General features: G+C 40.6%; 1 protein-coding gene and 1 long non-coding RNA gene across 6 annotated transcripts in view; one reads left to right on the top strand and one right to left on the bottom strand.

The window, feature by feature from the left end:
• The window catches only part of LOC144243053 (uncharacterized), a 62,140-nt gene that overhangs the window by 23,101 nt on the left and 21,950 nt on the right, over positions 1–17,089 (bottom strand). The window lies entirely within an intron of this gene.
• PTPRM (protein tyrosine phosphatase receptor type M) overlaps positions 10,063–17,089 on the top strand; it is a 588,144-nt gene continuing 581,117 nt past the window's right edge. For all 4 annotated transcript variants that reach the window (XM_077778076.1, XM_077778074.1, XM_077778075.1 and 1 more), the window contains exon 1: positions 10,063–10,137. In XM_077778076.1, coding sequence (XP_077634202.1) covers positions 10,128–10,137 — 10 coding nt within the window. In that variant the 5' untranslated portion in view covers positions 10,063–10,127. The remainder of the gene's footprint in view (positions 10,138–17,089) is intronic.

Here is a 17,089-nt window from a genome sequence, read left to right as displayed (position 1 = left end):
CATTGGCATATGAGTGTTAGGCTCTTGAACTAAGTAGAAGACTTCTCTATTACAAACCTCCATTTTCAGCGTTGAAATCATAGACACTAATTGCTCCCGTGAAAGGAGATTTGTATCTCCCCTTTTCATACAGGGAGCACGACACACAGTCCGTGACTTGTCCGGAGATAGAACAGGTAGGTGACAGACCCAGGGCTTAATGTATCCTGGGTCTCAGATTCCAATTAAATAGAGTCAGTCTTATAAGTTACCAATTTTTATTTTAGAATAATTACTCCTAATGATAGGAAATTGAAGTGAATGTTTTGCCAAGAGGATATAGGAAATTATATTTACTTTTTCCTTATAATTTGATTCTACCCAATGAGCTTGATGTGCAGAAAAAAATGTTCATTGAGGGAATATGTTTAGTTGAGTTTAGGTTCATCAGCATCCAGTGAAAATAAATAATTGGTTGCCTGTTTTAAGCTGAATAACATGGCTTGGCTATAGTACATATGGGTGAATTCAGGAGTTTATTTTATCTGCTTTCCCAGACAATGATTTTGTGCTAATAAAATCATCAAGAGATGGATTTGTAAATCATACTAAACTGGCAGGAGTGCTACTGGGCGTATAATGAAATTCTGTTATTTTTTTTTATTATTATTAATTTCCTGTGTTTCTCTGACCAACAACCAGGATCATTTTCTACCTAGGATATCTGCTTTTGTTGAACTGTTACACTTAGGAGAAAAATTACAGATTGGGGGTTTCTTAGCATGAAATTAGAGCATGGAATTCAACACTTTGATCAAGCAGTGTTACTCTGTTGCCCTTATGCACTTGAGAGATAGATATTTATGACTAAAAGAAGTTATTTAGAGCAGTGATCTCCAAAAAGCTTTCTCCACACCCTTTGAGGTGTATAGTACAATCCCTTGGTACATGGAAGAAAATATTTGAACTTCAATTTATATTTGCCTTGTAGTGTGCACTTGAAAAGGTCAGTTATGTGTGTGTCTATAATAATCCACATTATATAATTTACAAATAGGTAAACATAGGATGGTTGTGCCTTTTTAAAAAAATTGATAATACCTTCTTAAGAATGTTTGAAGCCACTGATCTGAAATAGTTTTCTAAAAATGGGCCAAATGATTAGATTATTCTGGGAATTTTTTTAAATGTGTCGGTTCCCAGAGCTGCTCCAAGAAGAGTCTGGTTAAATAGGTCGGTCTGGAACAGTGGTTATCAGACATTAGTAGGCACCAGAATCACCCGGAGGTCTGGCTTATTAAAACACAAGACTTTCAGGAGCAACTGGGTGGCTCAGTTAGTTAAGCGTCAGATTCTTCGTTTCAGTTTAGCTCAGGAACTTGTGTTTTCGTGGGTTGAGCCCCATATTGAAGTCTGCGCTGGCAGTGTGGAGTCTGCTTGGGATTCTCAATCTCAATCTCTCTCTCTCTCTCTGCCCCCCGCCCCATGCTGTCTCTTTCAAAATAAATAAATACACTTGAAAACAAAAAATCACAAGACTCTACCCCAGAGTTTCTCATTTAGTTGGTTGGGAGTGGGGCTTAGGAATCTGCATTTCTAACAGGATCCCAGGTGGTACTGCTGGTCCAGGGACCTACTTTGAGAACCATTGCTCCAGCATAGGACTCAGGACCCATGCACCTCCCAAGATGAAGTGGTAAATACTGATCTAGATTTGACCATCTTCTCCCCTAGACGGTTCCTGCAGATACCCTATCATTTTGTTTTCCTTTTTTTTTTTTTCTTTTACTGCTGTTGCTATGATAGAGGCAGACACTGTTTTTCACACTGTATTTTTCAATACTGGTGTGGACAGTAGAGGACCAGTGTTAGATTCAGGTAGATTCGAATTCGTAGGGAGTTTGTATGAGTGGTTTAATTAAACTCTGTAGTGACTTATAAGGCATTTCTTTATAAATGGGAAACTGAGACAGATCCCTAATGGTTTGGATGCATCTGTACAATATTTGGGAATAGAAATGACACTGGTATGGGGCTCCTGGGTGGCTCAGTTGGTTGAGCATCTGACTTCGGGTCAGGTCATGATCTCACGGTTTGTGGGTTTGAGCCCTGCGTCGGGCTCTGGGCTGACAGCTCAGAGCCTGGAGCCTGCTTTAGATTCTGTGTCTCTCTCTTGGTCTGCCCTTCCCTTGCTTCTGCTCTGTCTCTCTCTCTCTCAAAAATAAATAAACTTAAAAAATAAAAAAAAATGATGCTGTTACCCATTGGGGTAAAAAAAAGATACTAAGATCAATAAGAAAAAATGCATGCTTGTTTGTTGCAATCAGGCCTTTTTTTAAAAATCAGGGATCAATAGATGGATATGAAATGAAGTATGCAGTAAGTATAATAAGCCATAGACACTTTAAGAACAAGACAGCTCATTTCCTTTGAGTTATATAAAATATATCCATTGGCAAATAGCACTTTTTACAATAGAGCATAGCATTAGCCATTTAAATGCCTGTGCAATGTGTAAAAACTACTTGCTGGATTAAATTATGTAGAAGAGCATTTCTATAATGCTTAGTGTCTGATTCACTAACCGTCACTGGGGCACTCAAAGTTTAAGAGGCTTTATATACTTGTATTGTTTGGCAGGCAATTAAATGTAGATGTCACTGGGATTGATTTATAAGAAGAAAGCAGTGGCTTCGCTATGTTGCTGTAGGGTTGTTTCTTTAACTCTTAAAACAATTATGTATATTACAGCTCTCTTTCTGTTTATCGTTTGAAAGATACTAATTTCTAGCCATTTACCTGACAGTTTTAATTTTGAAATAAGTGGATAGGACCACCTGAGATTATATGTATTTTAGGAAAATAGAACATATAGCATTGCTTTTCTTTGTGGGGTGCGTGAGCACTAGTTTTCAATTCCCCCGCTCTGTAGAGAGACCCATTTAATACTTTATGGATTTGGTAAAGGCTGCCTTAAATGGGGTCATTCTGTATTTAGAACAAATGAGAAAAATGTTTCAGAAATCTCCTCAAGGAGTATTGCCATCTTTTCACAAAATAACTTTAAATGGGCTGTAATTATAACAAGAAGAACTTGATTGCTAGAATGTATGAGTCAATTTAACCTATTAACGGCAGAACAATTCAAAATGTGTGTGGATCTTGTAAGTAAGTTTATGAAATTAACATTTGATTGTCCACTACTGGCTTCTTAGGTGAGCTTATTTGCAATGCAATTCATGCAACGATCATTATACAAATATTATACATTGTTTACTTATTGAGGTGCATTCAAAGTAAAAATGTGCAGACTGGAAAGAGTATGACCTTTGGACTCAGACCTTGGGTGAACTCTGCGTGACTTTGGGCAAGATAATTGACCACTCCAAACTCCTATTTGTAAAAACAGGGATATAGCAATGAATTTCCAGGCAGGAGACAGAAACCACACAGTAATTTGAACAGAATATGAAGAATAATATATAAAGAATAATTAAGTAGGGGCACTTGGGTGGCTCAGTCAGTTGAGGGCTGGACTTTTGATATTGGCAAAGGTCATGATCTTACCATTCATGAGATCTAGCCCTGAATAGGGCTCTGGGTGTACAGTGTGTAGCCTGCTTGGGATTCTCTCCCTCTCTCCCCTCTCTCTCTGCTTCTCTCCTGCTTGTGCTCTCTCTCCTTCAAAAAATAAATAAATGAGCTTAAGAAAAAGAATAGTTAACTGTAACAGTGGGTTGGAATATAAGAGATTGGCAAGTATGAAGTAAAGAGAGCTCTAAGAATAAAGGAATGGTAGATATGAGAGGCAGGCACTGGTCCAGGGAGTAAATGGAAGAGTCCAAGGAGGACATCTTTCTAGAGGTGATATCCAGGGCTCAGTGGTTGGTAGGGAAATTGCTGTGGGGCCACAGTGATGGAACTTGGAGGAAGTGTGTCCTCTAGAGCAGCAGGGGAAGCTGTTCATGGGGGCTTTCTTCTGGGGGGCGCTCCACTGCAGAACTGCGGAAGCGGTGCTGGGGTAAGTTCTTGTCTGCAGGGTACTGCCTGCCACCGTGCACCAGTTGAGCTGGGTCCTGGGAAGGCTCCAGCATTGTGGCCCCGGTGCTGGAGAAAACTTGTGTGTTGAGGAGCCCTATTTAATCCCCCCCTCCTTCCTCTCACAATGCCTCTTTAGAACCCTCCATTGTTAAAAGCTCACTGGCTTTGCCCCGTGGGACAGGAAATGTAGTTAGAGAGCTTGGATACAGTTTTGCAGCGCAAGCAATGAAAAGTGAATTTAGAACTCAGAGGTATTACATCGATAGCTGGCATAAAGGATATCAATGGTTGCCTTTAGGGTTTTTAAGATTAAGTAATACATGTAAACATATGCGTGGTTTTGTTACATAACAATTTCTTTGAATTGAGCCAAATGTCTCAGCAATTGTGAGGAGTAAGTGAAATAATGACTTGTCCCCTTAAGCAGAATCTGGCTGACCCAGGGCAGATGTCCACCAAATGGTAGCTGTTAATACCAGAGAATTTTGTAGGGTTCCCATATGGTGGTGTTGATTAGCAACTTCATGCAAAATGAATAGTCCCAGGTGATGGTTCTCATTCCCAAATCTTAAAGACTACAGGGAGCAACCTTTGAAGACCTTGAAGTCGCGTTAGTGGATCTGGACCAGCCTTTTACAAAACCGAATAGAACAGAAATGGATAATATCCGTGTATCTCAGTAGAGTTAAATTGGGTTTGCAAAACATACATGTATGTATGCTGGGTCAACATGTCGTGACCCACACAGTCACTGTGTAAAGAATTGTGGAATCGTTATATTGTACAGGCAAAGCTAATATAATGGTGTATGCTAACTATACTTCAATAATAAAGAGATAAAAATAAAAAAAAATAAAATACTGCTCTTAACGGCGGGGCGCTAACTCTTGTCAGTTTGTTTTCTTTTGTCTGCTCTTCAGGCCTGGCACTTTATTAGGACATAGGTGGTCATGTGAAAGATCTTTTCAGGTTTCCTTTGGGGAAAAAGTGGACCATCCTCTCCTTTATAGCTTCTATCTGAATGATATCATACTATTTTTGGATCTACGAATTCTCTGCTACTCCAAAGAAAGAAGAAAGATAATTCCCTTCAGTATGCAAGTGCAATATTTTATTTTCATAAATCAAGAATGACCTTCATAGGCACCTAGTCTTGCTATCTAATTATTGCCCCCCAAAAGAGTTCAACTTTTCTAAAGCAAAAGCCATAATTTGTGAAGACTTAATTAACATTTAACCAGGAGCACCTGGGTGGCTCAGTCAAGTAAGCATCTGACTTCAGCTCACGTTATTATCTCACAGTTCGTGGGTTCGAGCCCTGTGTCGGGCTTTGTGCTGACAGCTAGCGCAGAGCCTGGATCCTGCTTCAGATTCTGTGTCTCCCTCTCTCTCTGACCCTCTCCTGCTTATGCTCGCTCGCTCTCTCTCTCTCTCTCAGAAATAAATAAAAAACATGAAAAAAGTTAAAAAAGCATTTAACCAGCTTAGAGTTTTCATCCCAAATAAAAAATGCACATGTTCACTGATTTAGTCTTATTTCTAGATTATTCATCTTGGAATACACCGGGATGGGCCTGGGTGTTTTGTGGGGGCTATATTGAGGTTGTTTCCATTGATTAAGTGGATATTACCTTGCACTTCTTTTAAACATGTCCAGCCGAAATTGTTGCAGCCAAATTCAGTATGAATTTTGGCAGAATACATTACTCATTTTACTACCATGGTTCTAGAGAGTTCTAGAGAGTACCAAGATGACTAAGAATTATAACCAAAATTGCTTTTCAGCAGAATTCCTACCTTTCCTATAGGCTTTCATGCACCTTTCTTTCAGAGAGAGAGAGAGAGAGAGCGAGAGAGCGCGCGCTCGCCCGTGAGTGTGAGCGAGCTGGGAGAGGTAAAGAAGGAGAGGAAGGAACAGAGAGGGGGGAGGGGACAGAGAGAGGAAGGTTAGAGGGGCCGGGGGAGGGAGAGAGGAAGAGGGAGATGGAGGGAGAGAATGTGAATGATGGCAACCTGCACCCCAACTGGCTGCATCACCTTTCCTCCATCTTGCACCTGACTTTTGGTTTAGTACTGATTTACCGCCACAAAAGGGAAATAATTTAATTTGATCTGATGGAGGACTGTGGTCCAGCCATGAGCTGTTAGGCATTAGTCCAAGTAAAGACTGTGTTCCGGGGAAACCTTGGCAAGTCCATTGCTGACCACTTCCCCTCCATTCCTGTACAGAAACTGTGTTATTCTGAAAATCAAGGAGATTTATTTTTGGAAGAGCTTCATTTCCCTGCATTTTTTGGAGACTTTGCTTCCTTACCACATTCTTCAGTGGCCCCAAAGCATTTACTTGAAAAACCTACTGTGCTTTGCCCTCACATGGCTCCACGGAGAAGCCCACAGGAGTGTGCCTGCATGAATGCTCACGGCTCTTCACCTTCCTGACACAAACTTCTAAATTTCCAATTACATATCCCAGTTATTTGCGATGAAATGAACCCCTGAGGGTCATTGTTGCAAGAAGGATTTCAGAACGAATGATAAGCAGATACTGGCTGAACATGCCTGACCACATGATACACTAACTTGACGTTTGCTCTCTTATTGAATCATCAGAAATACCATGTGAGATATGTGTCATCTCCATTTTATAGGTGGAGAAACCAGGATTCAGAGATATCTCTCAGTGATTTGTCTACAGCCACAAAGCTGGCCGTGGGAGAAGGGGAAGGGGCCCGATCTTTGACCTTGTTCCCCTCATCACTGCACAGAGCCGCCTTGAAAACCAAGGTTTAATTGTTGTCTCTTTAATTGGTCAGTTTAATTCAGATGTAAACACCTTAATCTCATTGTCTTTTAGCTCAATAAACCAACTTTACTATTTTTAGGGTCTCAAATCTGTTGGATGAAGCCAGCGGTGGCTCTGAAAATTGGTGTGCGGGTATCTTCGGGCAATAGGAAATTCAGTCTATCCCATATTCCAGTGGTTTGATAATCGTACATCGGTCTGAAAGAACCATAGCATACGTTTTATGTTTCCTTTCAAGTGATAAACACAGCTTTATGTAATGGGAAAGTATATATTTGCACCAGGGTTTTGCATCAGCCTTTGGGGTTTGCTGTTAGCCATGCATGCTCTCGCCTTTCTATTTGGTTATATCTTCAGTGCCAGTGGTGGTTTTGTGAACCAGATCTTTAACCAGCATTGAATTGTTTTGTGGCTGCCGATAGCTATTTTTCGCTGTTTAAGATTGTACTACAGGCCGTGTTTCCACAGGCGGACCCCGTTTCTGTCAAAATTCATGGTGGTTTCCTTCTGTCTGAATATTATTAGTGCTACTGCTGTTTGAGCTTATTCCTACAGTACTGAAGCGATTTTCTACATCAGAATTAAGATTTGCAACCAAGGGAAAATATTTCTCCTAGATGTTTGCATAGTCTTCTAAGATTTCTTACCCCAAATTGGAAAGTCGTTAGTATTATGTGCTTTTAACCAAATCCACTTTGTTTCTGAACTTGTTAAAGCTGAGTGGGAGGGAAGTATAAATTACCCGTTGTTGTCAAGGTGAAATATTGAGTTAGTGCTGTATCTTTGTAATGAGTTTCTGTTCTCAGTGGAATGTTTAATTGACCAGTTCTGTTAAAGTGTCACAGAAGACAGTGGCCAGGGTCACTAATTTCACGGTCGGTCATGCCTCAAGCCAAAGACTAAGGCAAAGCTAGAGAGCTGGGAGAGACCCAAAATGGTCTGAGGTCCCTTGACTCTGCCCTGTTTAACATTTTTTAAATCAGCGATTTGGAGGGAGACCTAGAACGCGTGCTCATCACATTTGCAGATTACCCCCGTCTAGGTGGGATGACTAATACCCGAATAGTGAACTCAGGATTCTGAAAGCTCTTAACAGGCTGTAGTGAGGCATGGAAGACAATGAGATGGGATTTAGTAAGGATCCATGTACAGCCCTGAGTTCAAATTCAGGAAGTCTGATTATAAGAGAGGGGAAAGGGCTTAACAGCAGTGCCAGGAAAAAGACATACGGGACTTCAGGCTTGCAGACGCTCCGAATGGACCACCACTCTGCCCAGACTGTTCAAAGAGCTTGAGGTCCAGGGAAACAGCCAATTGAATTCTGGCTCCCGTACTGGGAGCCATTGTTCTGGATGAGTCCCCATAACCCAGGGAACATGCAGAGAACAGTGGCCAGGGCAGTGAAAACCTGAAAGCCTTCTGCTGGAAGGCACTGAGGGGAGCAAAACGTGTTTTGCCTGGAGAAGTGAAGACTTAGAACATGACGGCTCTTTTCAAATAATCGGCTTTCCTGTGTAAAAGCGGAGACTTTTTTCCTATTTCGTCACAGGGTCGAACTAAGATAAATGAGTATACATTTGAAGAAGCAGAGGCTGGGCCTTTTTAAAGGGGGGATTGTCTATAAGGTAGGGATGCTTTTCTAGATTTCCTGAGTGCTTCACCCATTCGAAGCTGTCTCTCTGTCTAGATGCTTGTAGTCTTGACATAAGCTTTTAGATTGAAGTTGACCCCCGGTGACCTCTAACATCTACCTTTACCTCTGAGTTTGTACAAGTGCTATTTTATTTATCTTCGTGCTGCCGGACATAGTATTATTGCACTACACACATAGTGCAATAACGTTCTTATTTTTGTGTTTTCTTGACCAGAGCCCTTAATTCTCATCATTGGCAAGTAATTATGAGTAATATTTTTTAAAATTAATTTTTAAAAATTTACTTTCAAGTTAGCATGGAGTGCAACAGTGATTTCAGGAGTAGAATCCTTAATGCCTCTACCCATTTAGCCCATCCCCCTCCCACAAGCCCTCCAGTAACCCTCTGTTTGTTCTCCATATTTAAGAGTCTCTTATATTTTTGTCCCCCTCCCTGTTTTTATGTTACTTTTGCTTCCCTTCCCTTAGGTTCATCTGTTTTGTATTTTAAGTCTTCGTATGAGTGAAGTCATATGATATTTGTATTTCTCTGACTGACTAATTTTGCTTAGCATGATACCCTCTAGTTCCATCCACGTAGCTGCAAATGGTATGAGTAATACTTTTAATGAATATAACTAGTAGCATTATATAATGGATATTAGAATTTTCATAGTAATTAATGTGATCAATATAATCACTCCCTTTCGCAGTGTGAAGCATTGGTGAAAAGATTTGATACCGCACTAATTCAAAGTAACAGGAGACATTTAAGAGGATGTGGGTGGGACTGAAAATCATCAGCGTGCCCCAGGATGCTGAAACAGCTGAACTGCTTTGTAAAATTGCATTTGCTCTTATTCTTTGTTTCTTTAAGTAGCTTCATTTCTAGCACCAGAATTAAGCAGATGTTTAGTTTTGAATTTATTCTTGCCTTTAAAAAGTGTGTGGACTAGAAGCAAATTTATAATCTATTTTACTTTTGAGTCTTCAAATATACAAAGTATTAAAGTTAAACCTGTTTTTATCTTAGATTTAGAATAATCCTTAGAGAATGTATTTTGTAAGCTATGTTCATGGTCTCTACTGTATTGTTTTTCCCATGACATTGTGCCAGTGTTAATGGCGAAAGCATTTCTCTTTTAATTTTTTTGGACACATCATGATGTGTTTTTATTGAAAACACATTGAATACCTAGGGCCACCCTATTAACATTTTGAACATAAGATCAATTATTCCAAATTCCTGCAAATCTGGAAAATATGAATTATAAATTTACTTGGGTCTTATTTTCAATTAGATTATACAAACACTGGATTCTTTGGGCAGGAGGACACTGTAGTATAGTAGTACTGGTAAGGCACGGTTAATATTAAGCTCGATGAGTGCTTAAGCCCATAGGGTACAGTAGGGTCAAGTTCCATATAGTACCTGAGCACCAAGGTCAAATCAAATTTAGTTCGGTATCAAGTAGGTTTACAGTTACCTTCAGTCATCATCGCTTACTCCAGAAGTCTATTTGTAGCTCACGTAACTTTTCATTCTTTTACATTTTAGGTGGTTGCCTCTTTGACGAGCCACATAGCGCATGTGGATATAGTCAGGCTGAAGATGATGACTTCAACTGGGAGCAGGTGAACACCTTGACCAAACCAACTTCGGATCCATGGATGCCATCAGGTTTGCATGTAGTTTTAAATTCTCTTTTTTAAAATCAAAAAATTAAATTTATATCTTTTTAAAATCACAGCTTCACAGGAGTCTTCATCACAGTAAATATTCATTGGGTATTGGTTGAATGAGTGAGGGTGTTGGTCTTTGAGTGTGACACTTCAGGGTGGTTAACTAGTACATTACTGTTGTACCATAGTACAATTTAGAGGACCAGTGATGAAGAGCAAAGGGTTTATTTACCTTTGTATCTCTTCCTTTAAAGTTTAATTAAAGTTTACTTCCTTTATCTTTGGGTGTACCTGAGCTAGATTAATGGACATTCCCCAGTTGATCCTTTCCCAAGCAGCAGATATGGGAAATAGATGGGTGCTTCTTCTGGCAGATGTATCTAGTGGATGGAGCTCTAGCTGGGAATTCCAAACAACAAAGTTTCCTTCACAAATGGGAGACCTTGGGGAATAACTTAAACCTTGTCACCCTGAGGGGCTTACTTGGCACCAAAGATAAAATGGTGACTCACATATGTGGATACTTTTTGTTCTGGAAGAAGTGCTTAGTAAATTTTCCCATGAGTGAAAGACATTTGTTCCATTGAACACCAGTAAGAATTCAGCTTCCTGTTTTGAAGGATGAGTAGGGAGTTGGTGATGAGTGAATGTCAATCACATTGAACTTGATCACTTTAAGGGACACCTTTTCAGATTTCTAAAAGGTTAGATTTGGGGCGCCTGGGTGGCTCACGTGGTTAAGTGTCCAACTTTGGCTCAGGACATGATCTCACGGTCGGTGGGTTCGAGCCCTGCGTCCGACTCTGTGCTGACAGCTCAGAGCCTGGAGCCTGCTTCAGATTCTGTGTCTCTCTCTCTCTCTGCCCCTCCCCCACTCGCTCTCTGTCTCTGTCTCTCAAAATAAAATAAAGACCTAAAAAATTAAAAATAAATAAATAAAAGGTTAGATTTGCCAATTCATGTAACAAAGAGGTGAAGAGTATGCTCTATTCAGGATTCAAGATGCAAAACACGATTCTGATTTGGATTTTAGATAAAACACATTTTTTGAACTCTTTGTAACTGTAAGATCTTCATTAATACACCCAGATGCAGCAATAATTGTATTTAGTAAGTCATCTTATAAAGGTAGCTTTTCAAGAAGAAGTAGAGTTTAATGTCGTTCTTTACTAAGTGTTAACAGTTATGATGCCCACCATGTTCTTGCCTTCTCCTTCCCACATTTAACTCCCTATAACTTCCAAAAAGGGAGCACTGAGCTCCTTAGCTCTAAGGCTTTGCTGGACTTAAAACGATTCTAGCTCTTGGTTATGTTCCCTCTGCTAACATTCTCCTTTTCTGTCTCTCTTTTTCTCTTGTACGTGTGTGCGTTTTTGAATATGACTTGTGTTTGGATCAGTGGTACTTTGGTTGTTTTTACAAATTCCAGCTTTTGCTCCCATGCTGGCCAGTGAGTGGGGGAGATAGCACTTCTTGTGCAGAGATGTCCTTCCCTAAACAGGCTCTCCACTCCAGAAGGCCTTTTGGGCAGTACCTGTTCCCTCTTGAGGCTCTAACCTGTGTCAAGAGAGGCGAGGAATGGCTGAGGCCAAGAGACTGGGGAGCGTGCTCAGGTTTAGTCCTGGGAGAGTTCTCCACAAGAGTAACTTGGGCTTTTCTCATTTTCTTATAATTTGGTTTTTAAAAAAGTTGTAATTTTTCACATTTGGCAGTCAGTACAATTACTGTGGTCCTTTAGTTTGAAGACTGTCTTGGAAAAATTGATTTTACAAAGGAGCCCTGATATTGCAGTATCTTTTTCAGCCTTCACTGGTTCTGTTTTTGTCACATGATGGCTCATACCCTTCTATAAAGGAGGGGAAGGTATCATTTCTTGCCACCGTCTTGCCCTTTACTTCTTTTTGATTTCCCACAGTAGAGTCTCAGGCCAAGATGTCCAAGTTCTAAGCATGGGAAAGATGGGTTCCTAGCAGAGGCCATTCTAAAAATGGTAATAAAAATCAAAGACCAATCGTATCCTGAAATAATTGGTTGGATAAGTGAAAGTACAAAGAGGAAGCAACTTTGCAAACTTCTGGCTTTTGAAGGTTCCTCTGCCTTTGGAAGAATGAAGTGGGGCATTTATACTTTCTGCTTGAATTTATTCTACTTCTGTTGATTAGTGTAGTACTTGGTGATTAATATTAGACCTTTTTAAAATATATAAATTATTGTAAAATTGACTTCCATACAACACCCAGTGCTCATCCCTACAAGTGCCCTCCTCCATGCCCATCGCCCACATTCCCCTCTCCCCCTAATGTTAGGCCTTTTTAACAGGAGATCTCTGAAGATTATATCTTCCAGCATGTTTGTCAGTTCCATCTGATTTTTGATAGCTACAAATGTGTGCCCTCAACCTGCACCCCCAGAGTGCAGATCACTGTGGGGATACTTGGGTGGCTGGGTGTCGACAGGTCTCCCATGATGTCAGTGGGCATGGGTCCAGACGAGATTTTTGGAAACTGGTAGCTGTTCCATCAGACTCCATGTTTGCCATAACATAGGATGGTATTTTCCCCTTCCTATTCATTAAATGAACTTTAGCCATTAAAAAAATTCCTTTGAGCCCTAGTGTATGCTAATCATGATGCTGATGACTGTGGAGGAATGAAAGATGGTAAGAAAGGAGTCTTTTTCTCCAGAAACTTGGGTACTTGGGAAAGAGAGTTATGGAAATACAATTAGGGAGCAATCCAGTTGTATTTTTTATATAATTAAGTGTTGTATAGACTGGCAGTGTTTTAAGAGCAGCAAGCCCTATGGACTGGTGCTTAGCTGACCTATCTGCCTAAGGTGAGAAGTGAAATTCTCAATGAAATTTCATTGTTAGAAATTAGGAAACATCACCTTATAAGCTTTGCATATAGCCTCCTAAGGTATGGATTTTAAAACAGAGTTTCCAAAGTGTTTAGACATTACAGCCATGACTTGCTTTAAATACTAGTTAGTTACAAGGGTTTTCTTCTCCTCCTTTTGCATTAATATGTATAACATGATTTATTTATTTCAAAACAAATTCCAAAGCTGGCCCTCTTACACTAAAACCAGTTTTATGAATTTGTCAGCATAAATTTAGGGTGGCAAAATCAGATGCAACCAAACCTTCCTGAGGGTTAACTTCTTTAAAACTGTACTTAAAATATTAGATTGAGGGCACCTGAGTGGCTGGGTCGGTTAAACATATGACTCGATTTCGGCTCAGGTCACGATCTCATAATTCCAGAGTTCAGGCTCCGTGTTGGGCTCTGTGCTAACAGTGTGGACGGAGCCTGCTTGAGATTCTCTCTCCCTCTGTCTCTGCTCCCCCCTTCCCACTTGCTCTCTATCTCTGTCTCAACATAAATAAAAATAAACTTTCAAAAGAAAGATTAAAAAAATACTATTGGATTTGTTCTCACATGTATATTTCTATGTGTTCCCTCGTGCATCGCCTGGTCCTGTGATGTTTTAGACTGGAGGCTGGCACATTCCGTCCCACAGGTCAAATCCAAATCAAGCCTCCTGCCAATTTTTGGAGGGCTCAAAGGCTGAGAATGGTTTTTATTTTTTTAAGTGGTTGAAAAAAAAACCAGGATAATCATAACATTTTGTGACACGTGAAATTCAGATTTCAGCGCCCATAAACAAAGTTTTACTGGCAACACAGCCCTGCCTGCTAAACATAGTCTGTGACTGGTTTCAAGCAACGGTGGCAGAGCTGAGAGCAGACAAGACAGCAGACACTGCAGAGCTCACAAAGCCTAGACGTTTACTGTCTGTCTGGTCCATTACGGAAGAATCTTGCTGACCCCTGTCTTAGACCATTTTGACATCAGCCTATAATTGTTGCTTTGGACTCAGTTTATATTGTTATTATTTTCTGTATTCATATTGTAATTATTCACAACCAAGTACTATTTCACATTGTCTTCTACTCTCAGATGATATATTTTCCAACTATTGAGCCATTAGAATCAGTAAGAAAAAAAAACCCATCATGATGATTAGGGGTTTTCTTTTTCTTTCTCATAAATTTGTTCTCTGTTTAAAAACCATTGAGATTTTCTTTATTGTTTAATCCCATCATCCTTGTGGCCCTATTGTGATTCTAATAAGCAAATAATCCTTCAAGCTGCTTTTTAAAATTATGACCATGAAAGGCTACAATTTTTACTTTAAACTTGCTCTAGTTAAAATTTGCCTTTTTCTGTGTCTTTTTTTTTTTTTTTCTTTTTTGAGATTGATGCCCCAGTGTGTGTTGGGTTTGTTTCTCTGTATCTTCATGTGTGAGGTTATTTTTAGCCACATTTAAAAAATTTAAATACAGTCTGGAGCTTTATGTAAGCTGACTTGGTAACTACTCTAAGGCTATGACATTGGTTCTGGAAATACATATTTAGGGCAAATAAATACCAAGTGCCATTTAAATTTTTGTATTTGAAACTGATGTGTATGTTACAGATTTATACTTTGGCAGCTAGCTCTGAGCCAGTCTTTCCTGGTGACTGTGTGGTTCATCTCCTGTTGATTGGTCTGCGCTGGCAATGGGGAACTTTCTTAAACTTTATCATAAGGATTACTACTTTGAGTGCAAGGACCTTGGAGTCAGAAACCAAGTAATAACCTGGTACATTTGTTAGTCCTGTTGTATTCTGGCACTCTCTGTACTGTGGCACGTTGTCTAATTATCAGAGTAGATTAAGACGTATTGATGAATACGTCTTAATTCTAGGGGTGGCTGGGTGGCTCATTCGGTTAAGCATCTTGGTTTTGGCTCTGGTCCTGATGTCCTGGCTTTGTGTATTCAAGCCCTTCATAGATCTCTGCTCAGACAGTGCAGAGCCTGCTTGGGATTCTCTCTCTCCCCGTCTGCCCCTCCCCCCCCTCATTGTCTCCATCTCTATCAAAATAAATAAATAAACTGAAAAAAATCATGACTCCAGCAGAGCTGTAATTAAGTGAATTTGGTTTCCAGCGCTGGGAAAACTTAACACATTTTCCAGGTAGTGTAGCAGGTAACCAGGGGAAGCTCATCTAGCCTTCCATCCTTCGTTTATATATTGCAAACTGGGGATGGTGGTGTTTCTGGTCTTCATGGAGATGCTGTGACTAAGGATTGAATCATTTCTGTGGGTGCCCCTGTGAAAGGCAGAGAGACGGAAGTGCCAGATGGAGGGCAACATGCGCTTTTAGTGTGATGACGCAGAAAATAGAAAAAATGACTACGTCTGTTTACGTGGACTGTTTCACATTTGGGAAAGATGATGGACTGACAGACACAGGAATTGAAGTTTCCTCTTTGGGTGCATTCATCAGGCATATTTTTCTCCCACTAGGGAAGACTTCCTGCTTGTATTCACACTTCAGGGTTTATGCAAGGTTTAGGGAGTGATGAAGAGGAGACTGTGGGGTTGAAAAGGCATTTTACCTCCTTAAATTTCAGTGTGTATCAAGTGAGTTGTATTTTTGGCACAGAATATTCAGACAGTTGTCTAATTATCTCATTCATTCTTTGAATCTGTCAACATTCGACAAATATTTACTTAACACCTGCGATGTGCTAGGCATTGTTATTCATCACATCAGGATTCATCACCAAGCAAGCCAAGTAAGGACCCCTCGCTCCCTGGTGTCCCTTTCATCCTCAGTCTGGTTAAAATCCTTCTTGGATTGCTCAAAGATTATGTCCTATAAGACTACATTTTCCCTCATTCATTAATGACGTTTTAGAATTGAATACTTAAAAGGTAATACAAAAATTCGGTTCGTCAGACTCAGAACACTAGAGATCAAATTTAGCTTTCTTGTATACTTTGTCCCTTAGAAAAAAATAAAAACAAAAGCAAAAAAAATCTGTAATGCAGGCAAGGGGCAGGCCAGTACTTTCTGCTCATTCTCCTTTATCAAACAAAGAAATCTCTTACATGTGAATAACTCTCAGCATTTGGCAAAGTTTGCTTCTTTGTTGTCTGTCTTTGAGTCTCATGATGATCTGGAAGATTGGGAAGCATTTATCTCTTTTATACCTTAGGAGACTGCAGTTCAGAGAAGGCCGTTTTTTTTTTTTTCTTAAAGTTAATTTATTTTTGAGAGAGAGAAACCCCAAGTTGGGAAGTGGCAGAGAGAGACAGGGAGAGAGAATCCCAAGCAGGCTCCACGCTGTCAACATGGAGCCCGATGCGGGGCTCGGGCCCACAAATTGTGAGATTATGACCAGAGCCGAATTTGAACACTTAACCGACTGAGCTTCCTGGGCTCCCCTGAAGTTCAGAGAAGTTAAACGTGCTCCAGGCTTCCAGATCGTAGAGCCAGGTCCCAGTTTTGCTCTCCTGAGTACTGAGGAGTGACCTTAACACATGAGGACATGCATCTAGTGAGGGGATAGTCTTCTCCCAGAGGGAAACATTCTCGATCTTCTGAAAATGGACATGAAGACTGATCCAGTGTGGAGGCTGCTGGCCCCACCCAGGGCAAATGTTGGTTCTGTCACTTTGTAGTTATTAACCTCGGGCAGGTTCTCAAGCTCATGGTTTCCCAGCCTCCTCGTTTGTAAACTGTTCGTAATTTGTGTTTGGGGAGTGACTGGCATGGGCCTGGCTGTTCTGCCAGAGCCACAGTAGTAAAGTCTGTCCCCTTACTGATTGCATCTTGGGGAGGAGGAAGGCAGGAGCTCAAAAGCAGAGACACACACTAATGTTGGCATGTGCCAACGGCTAGGGGAAAAAGCTACACCGGGATCAGGGTCTTCCGTGTGTAGACAGGACCAGCCTCTCTGTGGGGCAGTCGGGAAGCAGAGAACGTGGAGGCTGAGGGACCTGGGCAGAGAGAAGAATAGGAGCCAAGATCCGGGCAGAGGTGAGCCCTGCCGGATGGAGTGGGGTGGTCAGTCCTATAGGACCCCGGAGGCTCTGGAAAGGTGTTTAGAACCT

The sequence above is a fragment of the Crocuta crocuta genome, unplaced genomic scaffold (assembly GCF_008692635.1).
Source record: "Crocuta crocuta isolate KB4526 unplaced genomic scaffold, BGI_CrCroc_1.0 scaffold26, whole genome shotgun sequence".
In the NCBI taxonomy this organism is placed as follows: domain Eukaryota; kingdom Metazoa; phylum Chordata; class Mammalia; order Carnivora; family Hyaenidae; genus Crocuta; species Crocuta crocuta.
This window is presented reverse-complemented; position numbering and strand designations above follow the sequence as displayed.